The sequence below is a fragment of the Eulemur rufifrons genome, chromosome 7 (genome assembly GCF_041146395.1).
Source record: "Eulemur rufifrons isolate Redbay chromosome 7, OSU_ERuf_1, whole genome shotgun sequence".
Classification (NCBI taxonomy): domain Eukaryota; kingdom Metazoa; phylum Chordata; class Mammalia; order Primates; family Lemuridae; genus Eulemur; species Eulemur rufifrons.
Genome location: NC_090989.1, coordinates 279,120,555 through 279,135,397, shown reverse-complemented (window position 1 = coordinate 279,135,397; position 14,843 = coordinate 279,120,555). Strand labels below are relative to the sequence as shown.

The 14,843-nt window shown below is 55.3% G+C and overlaps 1 protein-coding gene across 2 annotated transcripts in view; it reads left to right on the top strand.

Annotated features, from left to right (window-relative positions):
* Positions 1–14,433, top strand: part of ENG (endoglin) — a 30,963-nt gene extending 16,530 nt beyond the window's left edge. Inside the window, exons 3-17 of one of the 2 annotated variants that reach the window (XM_069476818.1) lie at positions 505–645; positions 2,977–3,142; positions 3,259–3,266; positions 3,565–3,598; positions 3,769–3,934; positions 4,228–4,354; positions 4,767–4,941; positions 5,149–5,291; positions 9,798–9,935; positions 10,138–10,176; positions 10,694–10,810; positions 11,116–11,367; positions 12,293–12,347; positions 13,343–13,453; positions 13,585–14,433. In XM_069476818.1, coding sequence (XP_069332919.1) covers positions 505–645; positions 2,977–3,142; positions 3,259–3,266; positions 3,565–3,598; positions 3,769–3,934; positions 4,228–4,354; positions 4,767–4,941; positions 5,149–5,291; positions 9,798–9,935; positions 10,138–10,176; positions 10,694–10,810; positions 11,116–11,367; positions 12,293–12,347; positions 13,343–13,453; positions 13,585–13,709 — 1,797 coding nt within the window. In that variant the 3' untranslated portion in view covers positions 13,710–14,433. The remainder of the gene's footprint in view (positions 1–504; positions 646–2,976; positions 3,143–3,258; positions 3,267–3,564; positions 3,599–3,768; positions 3,935–4,227; positions 4,355–4,766; positions 4,942–5,148; positions 5,292–9,797; positions 9,936–10,137; positions 10,177–10,693; positions 10,811–11,115; positions 11,368–12,292; positions 12,348–13,342; positions 13,454–13,584) is intronic. The other variant, XM_069476817.1, reaches the window with a different exon arrangement.
* Positions 14,434–14,843: the final 410 nt, after the last annotated feature.

Genomic DNA, 14,843 nt, shown 5'->3' with positions numbered 1-14,843 from the left:
ATGATTTCAACTTCACGTTCTTATACCAAAGTAATGGTATTATACCAAAAAAGCCCCCAGGGTTTTCATACTCGAGACTAGTAAGGGAAACAGGAATGGTGCAAACTGGGGGAGCAGTGTGAATGTCTCATATGGGCTGCAAGCAGAGTTGCCACACAGGGACTGCGGGGGGCGGGGTCACTGTCTCCATGCTCTGGGCACTCTCTAAGGCCCAGTACACAGCAAGCGATTAGTAGAAATAATAAACCTTGATTGATTGTTGGATGAAGTTCAGGCTCAGCCCAGTTTTCTTTCTCTCTTTGGATTTGCCAGGACTGACCTCCCTCGTTCATCAGCAGATAGTTTCTGAGCACGTCCTGAGGGCCGGGCCAGGGTGAACGGGCCGGGCAGGGAGAGAGCAGTAGCAGCCAACGGTGAACGAGTCATCAACGCGTCAGGGTGGCACGACCTATGCAAGTCTGACTGGTCTGTGTGTGTCTCTCCTCTGCTCTCCGCCCCCTGCAGGAGGTGTTGCAACTGGAACTGACTGTCCAGGCATCCAAGCAAAATGGCACTCGGCCCCAAGAGGTGCTTCTGGTCCTCAGCACAGACAAGAATGTCTTCCTGCAGCTGCAGGCCGTGGGGATCCCACTTCACCTGGCCTCTGTGAGTGTGTTACCTCCAGTCCCGGGCTCAGGCACTGGCCATGGGAGGTCCCTGTGTCCTTCCCTGTGGACCCGGGTCTCCCACCCCAGTGGCCAAGCCTTGCTTCGCCTGTTCATCTGACATTACTCCCCAGGGCCTGACAAAGACAGCCCAGTGAGCAGCAGGACCTCGGGTCGGGTCCAGACCCAGAGGTGGGAATCAGGTTGACGTTCAACCCTGGCCAACTCTGGTCCTCACATAGCCTCAGTTTGCCCATCTGTCCAGTGGGACAACTGGACTCAATGATATTCCATACAAGAATCTTTTCACTTTTGACAAAGATATATATTGGAAAATATTTCTGTACAGAGGGAAAGGGCCAAGAGGAAATCTCACAAGGTGTTAACGGTGGTCATGGCTGGGAAGTGGGATTAGGAGAGACGTTTATTTTGTTCTTTACACTTTGTTGAATTTGCAAGAGTTGCTTTAATTGACTTGGCCTACTTTGGAGAAAAATTATTTTTAAAAAATCAAGCTGTAAGTGTTGGACACATCCACCAGAGAGAGGAGCTCAGCTGGCTGGGAGCCACAGCCAGCGTCCCGGGGCTGGAGGAGGCGGCGGCCGGTCAGCACTGCCTCCTCCACACGGAAGGCTCCAGGAGGTGGCCGCCAGATGTGAGCAGCTGTTGTTTACAGCAGAGAAAGCAGAGGGTGAGGGAGGGGAGACACACAAAGAAACATGGAAACGGGGAGAGGACGGCCACCGTGGGAGGTACAGACAGACGCTGGAGAGGACAGCTCAGGGGCCCGCAGAGATGGGAGACAGGCCTGGAGACAGAGAGAGAAGTAGGGGTGAGGAGCAGGGATGAAGCATCCAGACTGGTGACAGGGATGGCACAGAGACAGACGGACATGGCCAAGGCAGCATGGAAAGCCCCCAGGATGGAGGGAGAGGGACAAATCCAACCATGGGGGCCAAGCCTTGGCACCCAGAGGGGAAGTCGAGGTGCCACGGAGGGTGGAAAAGCACCCCCGTCTCCCCATCTTCCCGTTTCTTCTCCCGCTCCGCCAGCGGGACCTGAGCCTGGCAGAGCCCAGGGTGACTCAGGAACATGAAACGCTCCAGCCTGCTGGGAGGTTGCAGCGGCCCGCGGGCTCTGGGCTCCGGCCTCAGCCTGGCTGCTCCCTCCTCCTTCCCCGACTAAAAATACCCTCGGAGGGGGCTGTGGAGCCGAGACCAGGAGGAGTCAGAGGCAGAGGCCCAACAGGGCTCGGGCCTCGGTACCAGGCGCTCTAGTCCCTCCTATATCCCCATTTTGCAGACAGGGGATGTACGATGTAGCAGATCCATCCCCCCAACCCAGTTCTAAGCCACTGTCCCAGCCCTGCCTGCAGTGGGGGCTGGGTTCTGCACCCAGGGCACTCATCACCTTGCCCCCTTGTTAAATTTCTGCAGGGAAGGTATGGTGCTTCATTGTAGGTGGCCCATTCTGTGATGTCTTGCCTACTGTCACTGTCTGGCAGTCCCCCTTAGCATCTAGCCTGAAACCCTTATGCTGCTGCTGCTTCATTTGGCTCAATGGCCCTGGCTTTGGACACGGAACTCAGAGGAAACTCTGAGTCCATGGCCCCAACAGCTTCCTCTGAATCCTTCATTCCCCATAGCATCTCCTCCAGGAAGTCCTCCTGTTTCTTCCCCCCAACCAGGGCACTGTCTCGCCCCTTTGTTTCTTATTAAATAATATTTTCTGTCTTCTTTTGCTTCAAATGACTTGATGCATATCGAGTTTCTGAATGGTCAGATTCCCCCAGAACAAGGACCATCCCTCTCTGTCTTTAATTCATTAATTCCTTCACTCACCCATTTCTTCTTTCCTCCCTTCCTCCCTCACTTCCCACGTGTGGGGAGCACCCAGGTGTCAGGGTGAAGCTGTCATCAGGGTCCTTGTGGGGCCCAGGGCCCAGCACAAAGTCAAACAAATATTTCTCGGTGCCTACTATGTGTCAAGCACTGTGCAAAGATGGGCAAGGTAGACATCATGTTTCACGGACCCTCAGAGTACAGGGGGAGACAGCCACATGATGTCATTATATGTGGATTGAATGAGTACAACTATGGAGGGGTGGACAGGTGATGTTTGGACAGGCAGCTGAACAAGGATGTGTGGAAGAGAAGATCAGCTGATCTGACTGGGGTGGGGTGTCTGGGGGGCTCTGGGCTGACATTCTCAGCCCTGGCTGCTTTTTCTCAGCCAATGGGCTGACTCCCCAAATCACTTCTTGTCCTCCTGCATGGGCGGACGGGATGCACGCAGCCCAGACAGCACTCTGAGCCTCTGTGTGTCTCCCCAGAACCGCAACGTGTTTCTCACCCAAGAGCTCCCTGGAGTCAACACCACACAGCTGCCACCCTTCACCTCCAAGAGCCAGATCCTGGACTGGGCAGCTGCAAAGGGCCCCATCACCTCTGCTGCGGAGCTGGACGACCCCCACAGCATCCTCCTCCGTCTGGGCCAAGGTGAGTTTCCCCAGCACCTGTCTGGGCCAGGGCTCCGCTCTGCAGGGATCTGAGCTCCTCTGGCCCATTCCTCAGACTCGGGCGCAGCAAGTTAGTCCTCTTTTGCCAAATACCAGATCGAACCGTGTGAAATGCCAGTTTTTTGACCTAAAAAACAGCACTTTCATATTATTTATTGTGCATGAACTATGTGCCAAGTGAGGATGCTGTGGGGACAGACCCAGGCTCTGCTTTCCTGGAGCTGATGAGGAATTTGACAATAAACATGCACACAGAACAATAAATTCTATAATTTCAGGTTTTGGTAAAAGCTGTAAGAAAGATTAAAATGGGGTGATGTGCTGGGTGGGTGCGGGGCCGCATCCTAACATGGGCCATGGGCTCAGCCCTTATGTTGACCCTGTGTTGACAAATGAGGAAAGGAGGCCCGGGGACTTGCACAGGGTCACCCGGCAGGTAAGTGGTGGAGGGGAGATTTGAACCCAGGTCCTCCGAGGCCTCTCCACCTGTGGGGCTCCATCCTGCCCGCCCCCCACCACCACTGCCTTCGGCTGTGGGTGAGGGTGAGGCTCTGTGTTCTGTGCCGGGTCGCTCAGGGAGGGACTGAGGTGCGCTTGTCTCCACAGCCCAGGGGTCACCGTCCTACTGCCTGCCGGAAGCCCGCCACGACATGGGCCGCACGCTCGAATGGCAGCCGCAGACCCCGGCCTTGGTTCGCGGCTGCCGCCTGGAAGGCGTGGCCGGCCACAAGGAGGCGCACATCCTCAGGGTCCTGCCGGGCTCCTCCGCCGGGTAAGGGCGCTCACCGACCACGCTGGGCGCCCCCAGCCAGGCCCCGCCCCTCGTTAAGTCGCGCGCCAGCCAGGTCAGGGCTCGGTCGCCCTCGCCTGCCTCTAGGGCCCGGTCCAACAGGCCCCTCCCGGAGGGCCCCAACCTCGCCCCAGTCCCACCCCAGTCCCCTAGATCCACACCTGGCCAGGTAGCGGTGCAGCCGCTGCCCACCCGCCGCCAGGCCCCATTGCCAGCCTGGCCTGGCCCGGTCAGCATTCCCGCCCACGCTGACGCAGCCACCTGTCTCCCCGCAGGCCCCGGACAGTGACAGTGAAGGTGGAACTCAGCTGTGCGTCTGGGGATCCCGACGCCGTCCTCATCCTGCAGGGTCCACCCTACGTGTCCTGGCTTATCGACGCCAACCACAACGTGCAGATCTGGGTGAGTCCTGCAGCTCCCCAAACAGAAAACCCAAACTCCCAACCTCTGCTGCCAGGCCACCTCTCGCACCAGCACTCCAGCCCTGACCTTGGCACACGAGGGTCCTTCTGCCCCCAGCACTCTTCCTCTACGCACCACCTGTTCTTCCTTCAGACTTTCGCCTAGGGGCCACCTCCTCCAGGAAGCCTTCCCTGATCGGCTGGGGAGCCCCCAACCCAGGCTACAGGGTCAGGGAAGGTTCCTGGAGAGGGGAACCCTGAGCTGAGCTGAAGGACAAACAGGAGCCAGTGAACAAGGGGAAGGAGGCCAAGCAGAGGGGACAGCAGGACCAGGCCTGGCGTAACCCCGGCCAGCCTGCAGTGCCCCTTACCATGTCGACGGTTCCCTGCTCTGCCTCTCTTCCTACCACTAGACCACGGGCGAGTACTCCTTCAAGATCTTTCCAGAGAAGAACATCCGTGGCTTCGTGCTCCCAGACACACCCCAAGGCCTCTTGGGGGAGGCCCGGATGCTCAACGCCAGCGTCGTAGCGTCCTTCGTGGAGTTACCGCTGGCCAGTGTCGTCTCGCTGCGGGCCCCCAGCTGTGGTGAGCACCAGCCCCCTTCCCCTGCCCCGCGTCCCCCCGCCATCGGTTGCCCCAGCGGGGGTGAAGCACCGCTGTGTGAGCGGGGTTAGGTGCCTCAGCCGCTCTCTGCCCGCTTGTCTCATCTGCCGCAGGTGGGCGGTGGGTGTAGCTAACCGAAGAGCTTAGTGCCTGTGAGCGCTCAGTGACTGTCCCCCTGGTATCCCACAGGCGGGGGGCTGCCGACCTCACCTGCACCAGTCCAGACCACTCCTCCCAAAGACACCTGCAGCCCAGAGCTGCTCATGTCCCTGCTCCAGCCGAAGTGCGCCAATGACGTCATGACTCTGGTACTCAAGAAAGATCTTGTAGCGGTAAGGGAGCTCTTGCCCCTCCAACTCGGGCTGACATGGGCAGCTAGTCCTTCTACTGGCCCAAGAATCGTGAGATTCTAGCCCAGGCAGGGAGACAAGTCACATCCCTCTGCAAGCCTCAGTTTTCCCGCTTGCAACATGGAGTTGATAAAGGTACCTACCACATGGTGAGAATCAAATGAGGTCTGACAGGCCGAGCACGTGGCACAGCCAGATGCGGTGCATAGTAAGTGCTCAGTAAATAATGCCAGTACTAGGTAGTTGTTACTATTAATCCTAAATGCTTGCTGAGCTGGGTGGTCACTTAACAGAATATATGCACAGTGTGGTCTCTGCCTGATTGATAAACAAATATATTTATTATAAAAAATAACACGTGCATTAAAAATATGTTAACATTAGAAAAGAAGAAAATCTTAATCTCTCCACCCAAAGACAATGGCTGCCAATATTTTGGTGTGTTTCTTTCTGGAGTGTTTTCTCTGTTTATTTCTTATGTCAGCATAATCACAAGGGATGTGTTTGTTAGTCTCTTGCTATTTCACTTACTATATTTTTAGAGCTTTGACATCTGTATGTAATATCATGTTTAATAAGCACATATCATTCCATCATATTGACATGCTGTAATTAACTCCTCTTCCCTTATTAGACATTCAGGTTGTTTCCAATTTTGTAATGTTACAGATAGGCAAAAAACATCATTGTGTATGGAACTTTTCTTTATATAGGATTATTTTGTAGGGATAGATTTCTGCATTAGTGGCATTGCTGGGTTAAAAGGAGTGAAGTGGCCAGGTGCAGTGGCTCACACCTGTAATCCCAGCACTTTGGGAGGCCGAGGCAGGAGGATCACTTGAGCCCAGGAGTTTGAGGCTGCAGTGAGCTGATGACGCCACTGCACTTCAGCCTGGGTGGCAGAGAGAGACCTTGTCTCTTAAAAAAAAAAAAAAGAGTGAAATCTCCAGCCCACTTTCCCAAGGATGAGACTGCTTCTCTCTCTCCAGGATATAATTTAAAAAACAAAACAAACAAACAAAACAAAACAAAAAACTTTGCCAATGTGGGAGGTAGACCATGATATTCCATTCTCGTTTTAATCTAGAATTCTCTAGTGAATGTGGGCTCCAGGTGAGTGACAAGAACCTGAGTCTCTTTATCATTAGGGCTGGGTATTTTTCTTGATGATTTTTATAAGCTTTTTACATAAAGAAAAAAAAATCTTCCCTTTGTCCATCATTTCCCCTGATTTGTTCTAGTTCTTTATATTTTGGCTCCAGTGGTTTTTAATTTTTTGGACATAAAAAAATTGGGTTATCCTAGCTGCCCATCTTCCCCTGTGTGATTTCTTTGGTTTGAGGAAAGCTCTCTGCCAGAGCTTTGATAAATCATTTCTCAGGGATATTCGGAATGATGTTGAACTCTGTGGTTAAGTCCACAGGGAAGGTTTTTGGGGGTTGGGGCACAGGGGCCTGGACGAAGGCCCGCATGAGTGCTGTGCACCTGCCCCTCCTCCCCTGCCTCGCCTGGCCCAGCAGATGTCTGGGAGGTGGAGGAGCTGGTGCAGTGACCAGCAGTGGCCGGTGCTGCTAATGCCCAGTCCCCAGGGAGTGGCACTCTCTGTTTCTCCATCTTGTTGACAGACTGCAGAGCTCCCAACTTTCTGCCAATTGCTTAAAATCTGCTTCCTTGCTGGAAATAAATAGAATTTCTGTTAGGCAAATTAGCCAGATGATCTTTGAAGTGTTGCAAAGTAGGCAAGAGGCAAAAACGACACCTAAGCGAAGGTGAGGGGAAATGGGACCCTCATGCATAGCTGGTGGGAGATGAGGTCAGATCCAACTCATTAGAGGGTAATTTGACAGCAGCTATTCTAATTACCACTAAAATTTACCTTGTCAATTTTGTCTTAGCAGTTTCACCATCCTAAAGAAACTCTTGCCTGTTGCAAAAGGATAGTCCCTGACACATTATTTGTGATTGGGAACCTAAATATCCATCAGTAGGATGGATACACTGCAATCCATTAATCTGTGGAACATTATGCCGCAGTTAAAAGGAATGTGGTAAATCTATAAATATAGACACAGAAAGATGTATATAATTTATTGTTGGGTGAGAAACTAAGCTGCATCATAAAGGGCAGTAAGATGCCATTTTTTAAAAAAGAAATCCGCATATTCCAAGTACATGAAGTTGTACAGAAGAAAACACAAAGAAAACAGACCCACCCCAAACACAGAGCATGCTGCCCTCTCATTGACTTACGAAATACGATCACTGTGCGGAGTTTGAATTCCAGGCCCATGTGTGGCTGGAGCTTCCCTCAGAGCCATTTTTATTTGGTGGGCGGATGTCCCCTAAGGTGGCCCCAGGCGGCTGGGGACAGTGGCACTCAGGAGCAGCATCCTGGAGGGGTGGATGTGAGTTTGCTGGACTCAAGGGGGACCTCCAACAGCCCACTCAGCTCTAGGACTCGGAGATTCTTTGATCCTGAGAGTGTGAGTGAGAAATTCTAAGGTTTGATTCTCCTAAGACAGGTTGGCAAACTCTGGCCCACTTCCTGTTTTTGTAAATAAAGTTTTATTGGAACATAACCATCCCATTCATTTACATATTTTCTATGGCTGCCTTCAGGCTATATGGCAAAGTTGGGTTATTACAGCAGAGATCATATAGCCCACAAGGCATAAATGCAGTCATTCAGTGTTTAACGACTGGGATACACAAAGTATACTTACACACACCTAGATGGGATAGCCTCCTACACACCTTGGCTATTCAGTGTAGCCTATCACTCCTAGGCTACAGACCTGTACAGCATGTTACTGTACTGAATTCTGTAGGCAACTGTAATATAATGGTAAGTATTTATGTATCTAAACATGTTTAGACATAGAAAGGGTATAATAAAAATAGGATATAAAAGATAAAAGCTGGGTGTGGTGGCACATGATTGTAATCTCAGCTACTTGGGAGGCTGAAGCAGGATGATCACTTGAGACCAGGAGTTCAATACCAGCCTGGGCAACGTAGTGAGGCCCTGTCTCAAAAGAAAAAAAAAGAGAGAGAGAGAGAGAGAGAGAGAGAGAAAATGGTGCACCTGTACAGGGCACTTCCCATGAATGGAGCTTGCAGGACTGGAAGTTGCTCTGGGTGAGTCAGTGAGTGGTGAGTGAATGTGCAGTCCCGGGACATTCCTGTAGACTACTGTAGACGTTACAAACACTGTACCCTTAGGCTACACCAAATTTTTTTTTTCAATAATAAATTAACCTTAGCTTGCTGTAACTGAGACACACACACATACATTAGCCTAGGTCTACACAGGGTGAGGATCATCAATATCACTGTCTTCCAGCTCCACATCTGCCCCACTGGAAGGTCTTCATGGGCAGTAACACACATGGAGCTGTCATCTATGATAGCAGTGCCTCTTTCTGGAATACCTCCTGAAGGACCTGCCTGAGGATGTTTTACTCTTAACTTTTTTTTCATAAGTAGGAGTACACTCTAAAATAATGATAAAAACATAGTAAATCCATAAACCAGTAACATAGTTGTTTAATGTCATGATCGAGTATTATGTACTGTACAAAATTGTATATTCTATGCATTGTACAAAATTGTATGTGCTATACTTTATACGACTGGCAGCACAGTAGGGTGTTTACACCAGCATCACCACAAATACTGTCACATTATAGTGACTATGAATTCACTAGGTAACAGGAATTCTTCGATTCCATTATAACCTTACCGGATCACGGTCGAACCGCAATGACGTTCTGTGGCACAGGACTGTCTTCACTGTCTGGCCCGACATAGGAAAAGTTTGCCCACCCCAGGTGCCACGTTGGACTACGCTGGTGGGGCCTGCATGCCCCTGGGGTGGGGCCATGAGCGATGATTTTATGTGGAACTCAAGTGAATGTTTTTAATTTAAATAGTCCTGTATTTATTTTAATATATATAGTAGAAGAAAAACAATAAGTAGCAAATCAAATTCATGATGTCACAGATATTATTGCTTAGGACAAGGCTTAGCACAAAAATGAGCAAGTTCAAGAAAAATCTTCCTTTTTTTTTTTTCTTTTGAGACAGAGTCTTACTCTGTTGCCCAGGCTAGAGTGAGTGCCGTGGTGTCAGCCTAGCTCACAGCAACCTCAAACTCCTGGGCTGAAGTGATGATCCTCCTGCCTCAGCCTCCCGAGTAGCTGGGACTGCAGGCGCGTGCCAGGACACTGGCTAATTTTTCTGTTTTTAGTAGAGACAGGGGTCTCACTTTTGCTCAGGCTGGTCTTGGACTCCTGAGCTCAAGTGATTCTCCCGCCTCGGCCTCCCAGAGTGCTAGGATTACTGCATCCAGCCCAAGAAAAGTCTTAAGTGGGGCAGGATGAAGAGTGGGATAGAGCAATGTCTGTGGCTTAGGAGCCCTGGGCTGGGTTGTGAAGGACAGGCCCCCGGGAGCCCAGTGCCCCTGACGGTGCCCTTCCCCCAACCCAGGCTCTGAAGTGCACCATCACCAGCCTGACCTTCGGGGACCCCAGCTGCCAGGCTGAGGACAGCGATGACCAGCTTGTGTTGCGCAGCACCTACTCCAGCTGTGGCATGGAAGTGACCGCACATGTGATCAGCAATGAGGTGAGGGGGGTCAGGACCAGCCTGGCTGCTGCTCCCTCCAGGGCCTCCCTGCCCTCCACGCTGAGGGGTGTCTGGGAGAGCAGGGTGTGGTGCTCAGTAGAACGTAAGACAAGCCTGGCTCCTGAAATGGGTGTGTTGGGTGGGATGCCCCCAAGGCCTTTCTGGCTCTGACCGGGGGCTCCTTGACTCTCTGTCCCCACAGGTGGTCGTCAATTTCCCATCGAGCTTATCACCACAGCAGGTGAGATGAATGGTCACTGTGCTGACCCCCCCCACCCCCCAGTCCAGGGTCTGCGTCCCAGGCCGGGCCCCTTCCTGGTTTGGGAGGGAGCAGGCCCTGACCCTGGCAAGCCATGTCCCCAGCGTGCCTCAGTCTCCCCTTCTACACAGTGGGAGAGCAGTACTGTTGAGGGCCACGCTCTCAGCCGCTCAAGTCAGAGCGCTCTAGTACATATTGGCTGTGTGGCCTCGGGCAGATCACTTAAGCTTTCTGGGCCCAAAGGTCATTGTCTGTAAACTGTGGCATAAGAAGGACCCACCCCATAGGGGTGCTTAGGAGCGGTCACTGGGGTGACCCAGGGAAAGCCCTTCACACAGCCTGGCCTGGGGACATTCTTGATAAGTATTAGTTTTTTTAAAAAGGTGAGGCTGAGAGTCAGGCAGCTCCTCTGGGCTGTGCCACCTGCTCCTACACCACCCCGTTGCCTTCCTGGCTGCTGCCGCCAGACCGACCGAGTCTCCTTCCTGTCCTCCCACAGAAAAAGGTGCAGTGCGTCGACATGGAAAGCCTGTCCTTCCAGCTGGGCCTCTACCTCAGCCCGAACTTCCTCCAGGCCTCCAGCACCATCGAGCTGGGCCAGCAGGGCTTTGTGCAGGTACTGGGTGTGCTGTCACCCCCAGGCCTCCCGGCGCCTGGGATTCCTCACGCGACTTTCTTTCCACCATTGCTCCAGGGATGAGATGAGAGTTTCACGTCCCAGAATAAGGAGGGAGCCAGCTTGGGTGCATGGGGGACAGGTGGAGGAGGCATTGCTCCGGGACACTGCCAGGAGTGTCACTCTCTCCTCATCTGCCCCAGGCAGGCCCAGGCCTTTCCTCCCAGCCCATATTTCAAGAGAGTGGGTCAGGGGGAGGGTTAAGAGTAACTGCTCACGCCTTGTCCCCCTACCTACCCACGCAGGTGAGCATGTCCCCATCCATCCCTGAGTTCGCGCTCCAGCTAGACAGCTGCCACCTAGATTTGGGGCCTGAGGGGGACACCGTGGAACTCATCCAGGGCCGGGTGGCCAAGAGCAGCTGTGTGAACATGCTGTCCCCGAGCCCTAACGGTGACCTGCGCTTCAGCTTCCTCCTCCGCGTCTACATGGTGCCCACACCCATGACTGGCACCCTCAGCTGCACAATAGCCCTACGTCCTAGGACCTGGTCCCAGGTGAGTGGGGTCTGGGCCAGGCCAGCTTCAAGAGTGACTTCTGAGTCTAGGCTTTGCAAGCAGGGACGTGGCAGCCCAGAGGGACATGGGAACAGCTGATGAGGGGCAAAGCAGTAGTCAGGCACGTGGCCTAACAGTCCGGCTTCCAGAAGCGCTGTTTCTGCTACCCTACAGCCTTCTGGTGGGACTGCTGTGACTCGGGCATTGGCAGGATATGCAGCTGCAACTGTCCATCTGTTCATTTACCTCCCACTTACTCACCCTCCATCCATCCACCCCCTGCCTACCGTACCACCCAGGCATCCGTCCACCCGCCCATCCATGTAGTGTGATCACCAGTGTAATCCCAACGAACAGGAGACCTTCGGGAAGGGGGTTAAGACAAAGGACACAAAACTCTGACCTTCTGCATCTGCCGATCATAACACTTCACTGCCTGGTGAACCCCCGTTCTCAGGCACTTGGTCCTGGACACTCACATAGTCACCCCCAGACCCCTGCACACAGAAAGGTCTCCAGGGTTAAAAGCCTCCTGGCTGTAGGAAGCCAGGGTAGCCTTCAGGGCACACCTAAGGGGTCCTCTCCCTCCAGCCACAGTGGGCCTGGGCCTCTGGGCCGACCTGGCTGGTCGCTCCAGGGCGTTCACCAGGGTGAAGGACGGGGAGGGCTCCCACAGTGCTCACAGGCAGCAGGGGCCTCCAGGCACTCGCCAGAAACATCCCAGTAGCAGCCAAGGATTGCCTGCCCGATAGCCTCCCACAGCACAGATCTCCCAGGACCTCCCAAAGCAGCCAGCCAGAAAGTGGAGATGGGACTCAAAGCCAAGACCCCAGAGTGGGCTGGGACAGGGTCGCAGAGCCAGGGAGTAAGCCTGGAAGCTGCCTCCCAAGCGCTGTGCCCCATGCTGCTCTCCCTTCTCCCCCAGGACGTGCACAGGACTGTCTCCATGCGCCTGAACGTCATCAGCCCTGACCTGTCTGGTGAGCTCCTCCTGGGTATCCTGGGGTTTATTCCAGTGGCTGAGCTCAGAGTGGGGCACAGGGGACAGCCGGGAGGGACGGGGCCTGGGCACATGGCAGGGGGGATCCCATGGCAGGGGGATCCCAGGAGGAGGGGCAGGAGCCTGGAGTAGGATCCAGACGGGATTCTAGGCCTCTGATTCCCTGTGCACTGCTTCTCCATTGCCATGGTTACCAGCTGACCTTGCTAGGAGAATGGGGTCTCCTGGATGGGACAAAAGGCACTTAGGATGTGGTGCTGGCCTTGCCTTCCTTGAGGCCCCCAGTGTGGAGGACGTCCCTTCAGCCAGCACACTCCAGCCTCTTTAGTCCCCCTGGGCCCAGGCCCCCACCAGGCAGAAAAGTCCCTGACACTGGGGGCAGAGGTGGGGGTGAGGGGTGGGGGCACCCACCTCTCTGCTACCCCATCCAGGCCAGGATGGAGCCCCCATCCCCAGGCCAGAAGCAAGAAAGCAGGGCTAATGCCCCCATCACACAGATGGGAAGTCAGAGGCCCAGGGGAGGCGGCCTGGCCCACAGTCACACAGGAGTCAGGGGAGGCAGGAATGAGGCTTGGGACAACAGAGAGCAGAGCGAGGAGCCCTGGGAGGTGCCCTGGCCCATTCTCTACCTGGCGTAGGGCTCAGGGAGGGGCAGGGCAGGCTGCGGACTCCCAGGCCTCTCACACTCTCCTCGCATTGTCCCATCCGTCCTCCCTGAAAATGCATCCCCATCCACCTTGGGGTGCAGAAGCGTGACCCCAAAGGCCTGGCTGGGCCCTCTGGGTGGGGTCGTGGCAACCGCGTTAGTGCCAGGCCTGGCTTTGATGAGCCCATTTGCTAGACTGGGAGACTAAGGTTCGGAGAAATCAGGTCCGCGGCCTAGCAGGACTGGCACCAAAACCCGGGCTCCCGGCGGGCGCTACAGGCTGGGCCCGGGGAGGCGGCGGCAGTGCTGACGCAGCCGGCCCTCTCCAGGTTGCACAGGCAAAGGCCTCCTCCTGCCCGCCGTGCTGGGCCTCACCTTCGGCGCCTTCCTCATCGGGGCCCTGCTCACCGCCGCGCTCTGGTACATCTACTTGCACACGCGTGAGTACCCCGGGCCCCCGCAGTGAGCGCGCAGGGCCCCCCCCACCCACCTGGGGGAGCCCAGTGAAGCCTCTGAGGGAATGGGGAGCCCTGGCCGGGGCCCTGACCTCCGCCCCTGCCCCTGCTCCCAGGTCCCCCCAGCAAGCGGGAGCCCGTGGTGGCGGTGGCTGCCCCGGCCTCCTCGGAGAGCAGCAGCACCAACCACAGCATTGGGAGCACCCAGAGCACCCCCTGCTCCACCAGCAGCATGGCGTAGCGCCGGCCGGCCAGCCCTCACCCAGCAGAACAGACTGAGCAGCCGCCGGCTGGGAGCCACTGGCCATGAACTCACCCCGGAAGCTGAGTCCTCCACGCCAAGGAGGGAGCAAGCTGTCTGCGCCCACCCTTCCGGCCTCCCTCTCAGAGGCCTGCTGCCAGTGGGGGCCCCCTACCCCACCCCACAGAACCTTCAACCCAGTGGCTCTGGGATATGGCTGCCCAGGACCATGGAGAGAAGCCACTTTCCATGTTGTTGGAGAAGCCCAAGTCCCTGTCACTGAACCTGGATGTGGCACTGGTGAACTAGGCTGGGCGGGAGAGAACTCAGGGCCCAGCCCAGCCCGACAGCGCCTCCCCCATGGGAACAGAAGAGGGCCCAGCCCAGAGCCACCTGGATCTGTCCCAGCGGCCCCCACACCTGGACTGGCACAACTGTGCTGTGGGAGACAGTAGCCTCGGGGGGACCCAGCCTGGGAGCCCAGGGGTGACAAGAACAGTGCGGGTGGGAGAGCCACACGGAGACCCCCCCCCCCGCCATTCAGGCAGGCAGCAGGTGGGGAACGGCTGGGCTGCTTGTCTGGGCCCACCCCTGCATATCCCCCACCAATAAATCAGACCACAAAACCAGCGCTGGGCTGGGCTGGGACAAGGGGAGGAACGTCTAAAACAGGGGCAGGGTGAGGGCACAGGACAGGGCTGCTCTTGTCCTTGGCACCCACTGGGCTGGCCTGGTGGCGGGTGTGGCCTCCTGAACAGCAGCAGGTGGCCAGGGCACGGCAGGTTTGGGTTAAACCAACCCCCTCTGCTACCTGTGTGCTGGGCAGCACGCCCCTGGACTCAGGCCGTGAGGAACCAAAGGCTAGGAGACCTCCTCCACACTCCCGCCCTGGGCTTCCGGATAGCTCGGAGTTCAAATCCTGGACCTGCCACTCATTGGCTGTATGACTATGGGCAGGTCCCATGGCTTCTTGAGGACAGCCACGGTTCCCTCATCTGTAAAACAGGAAGGATTCTCCATCACACGGTCTCTGCAAGGAGCTCTGCCAAGCAGTGCCCCGCATGCCAACAACAGACATCAGTCCCGTCTTCTCACGTCCCAGACAGGCCACCTGAGGCTCTGACGAAGGGACTT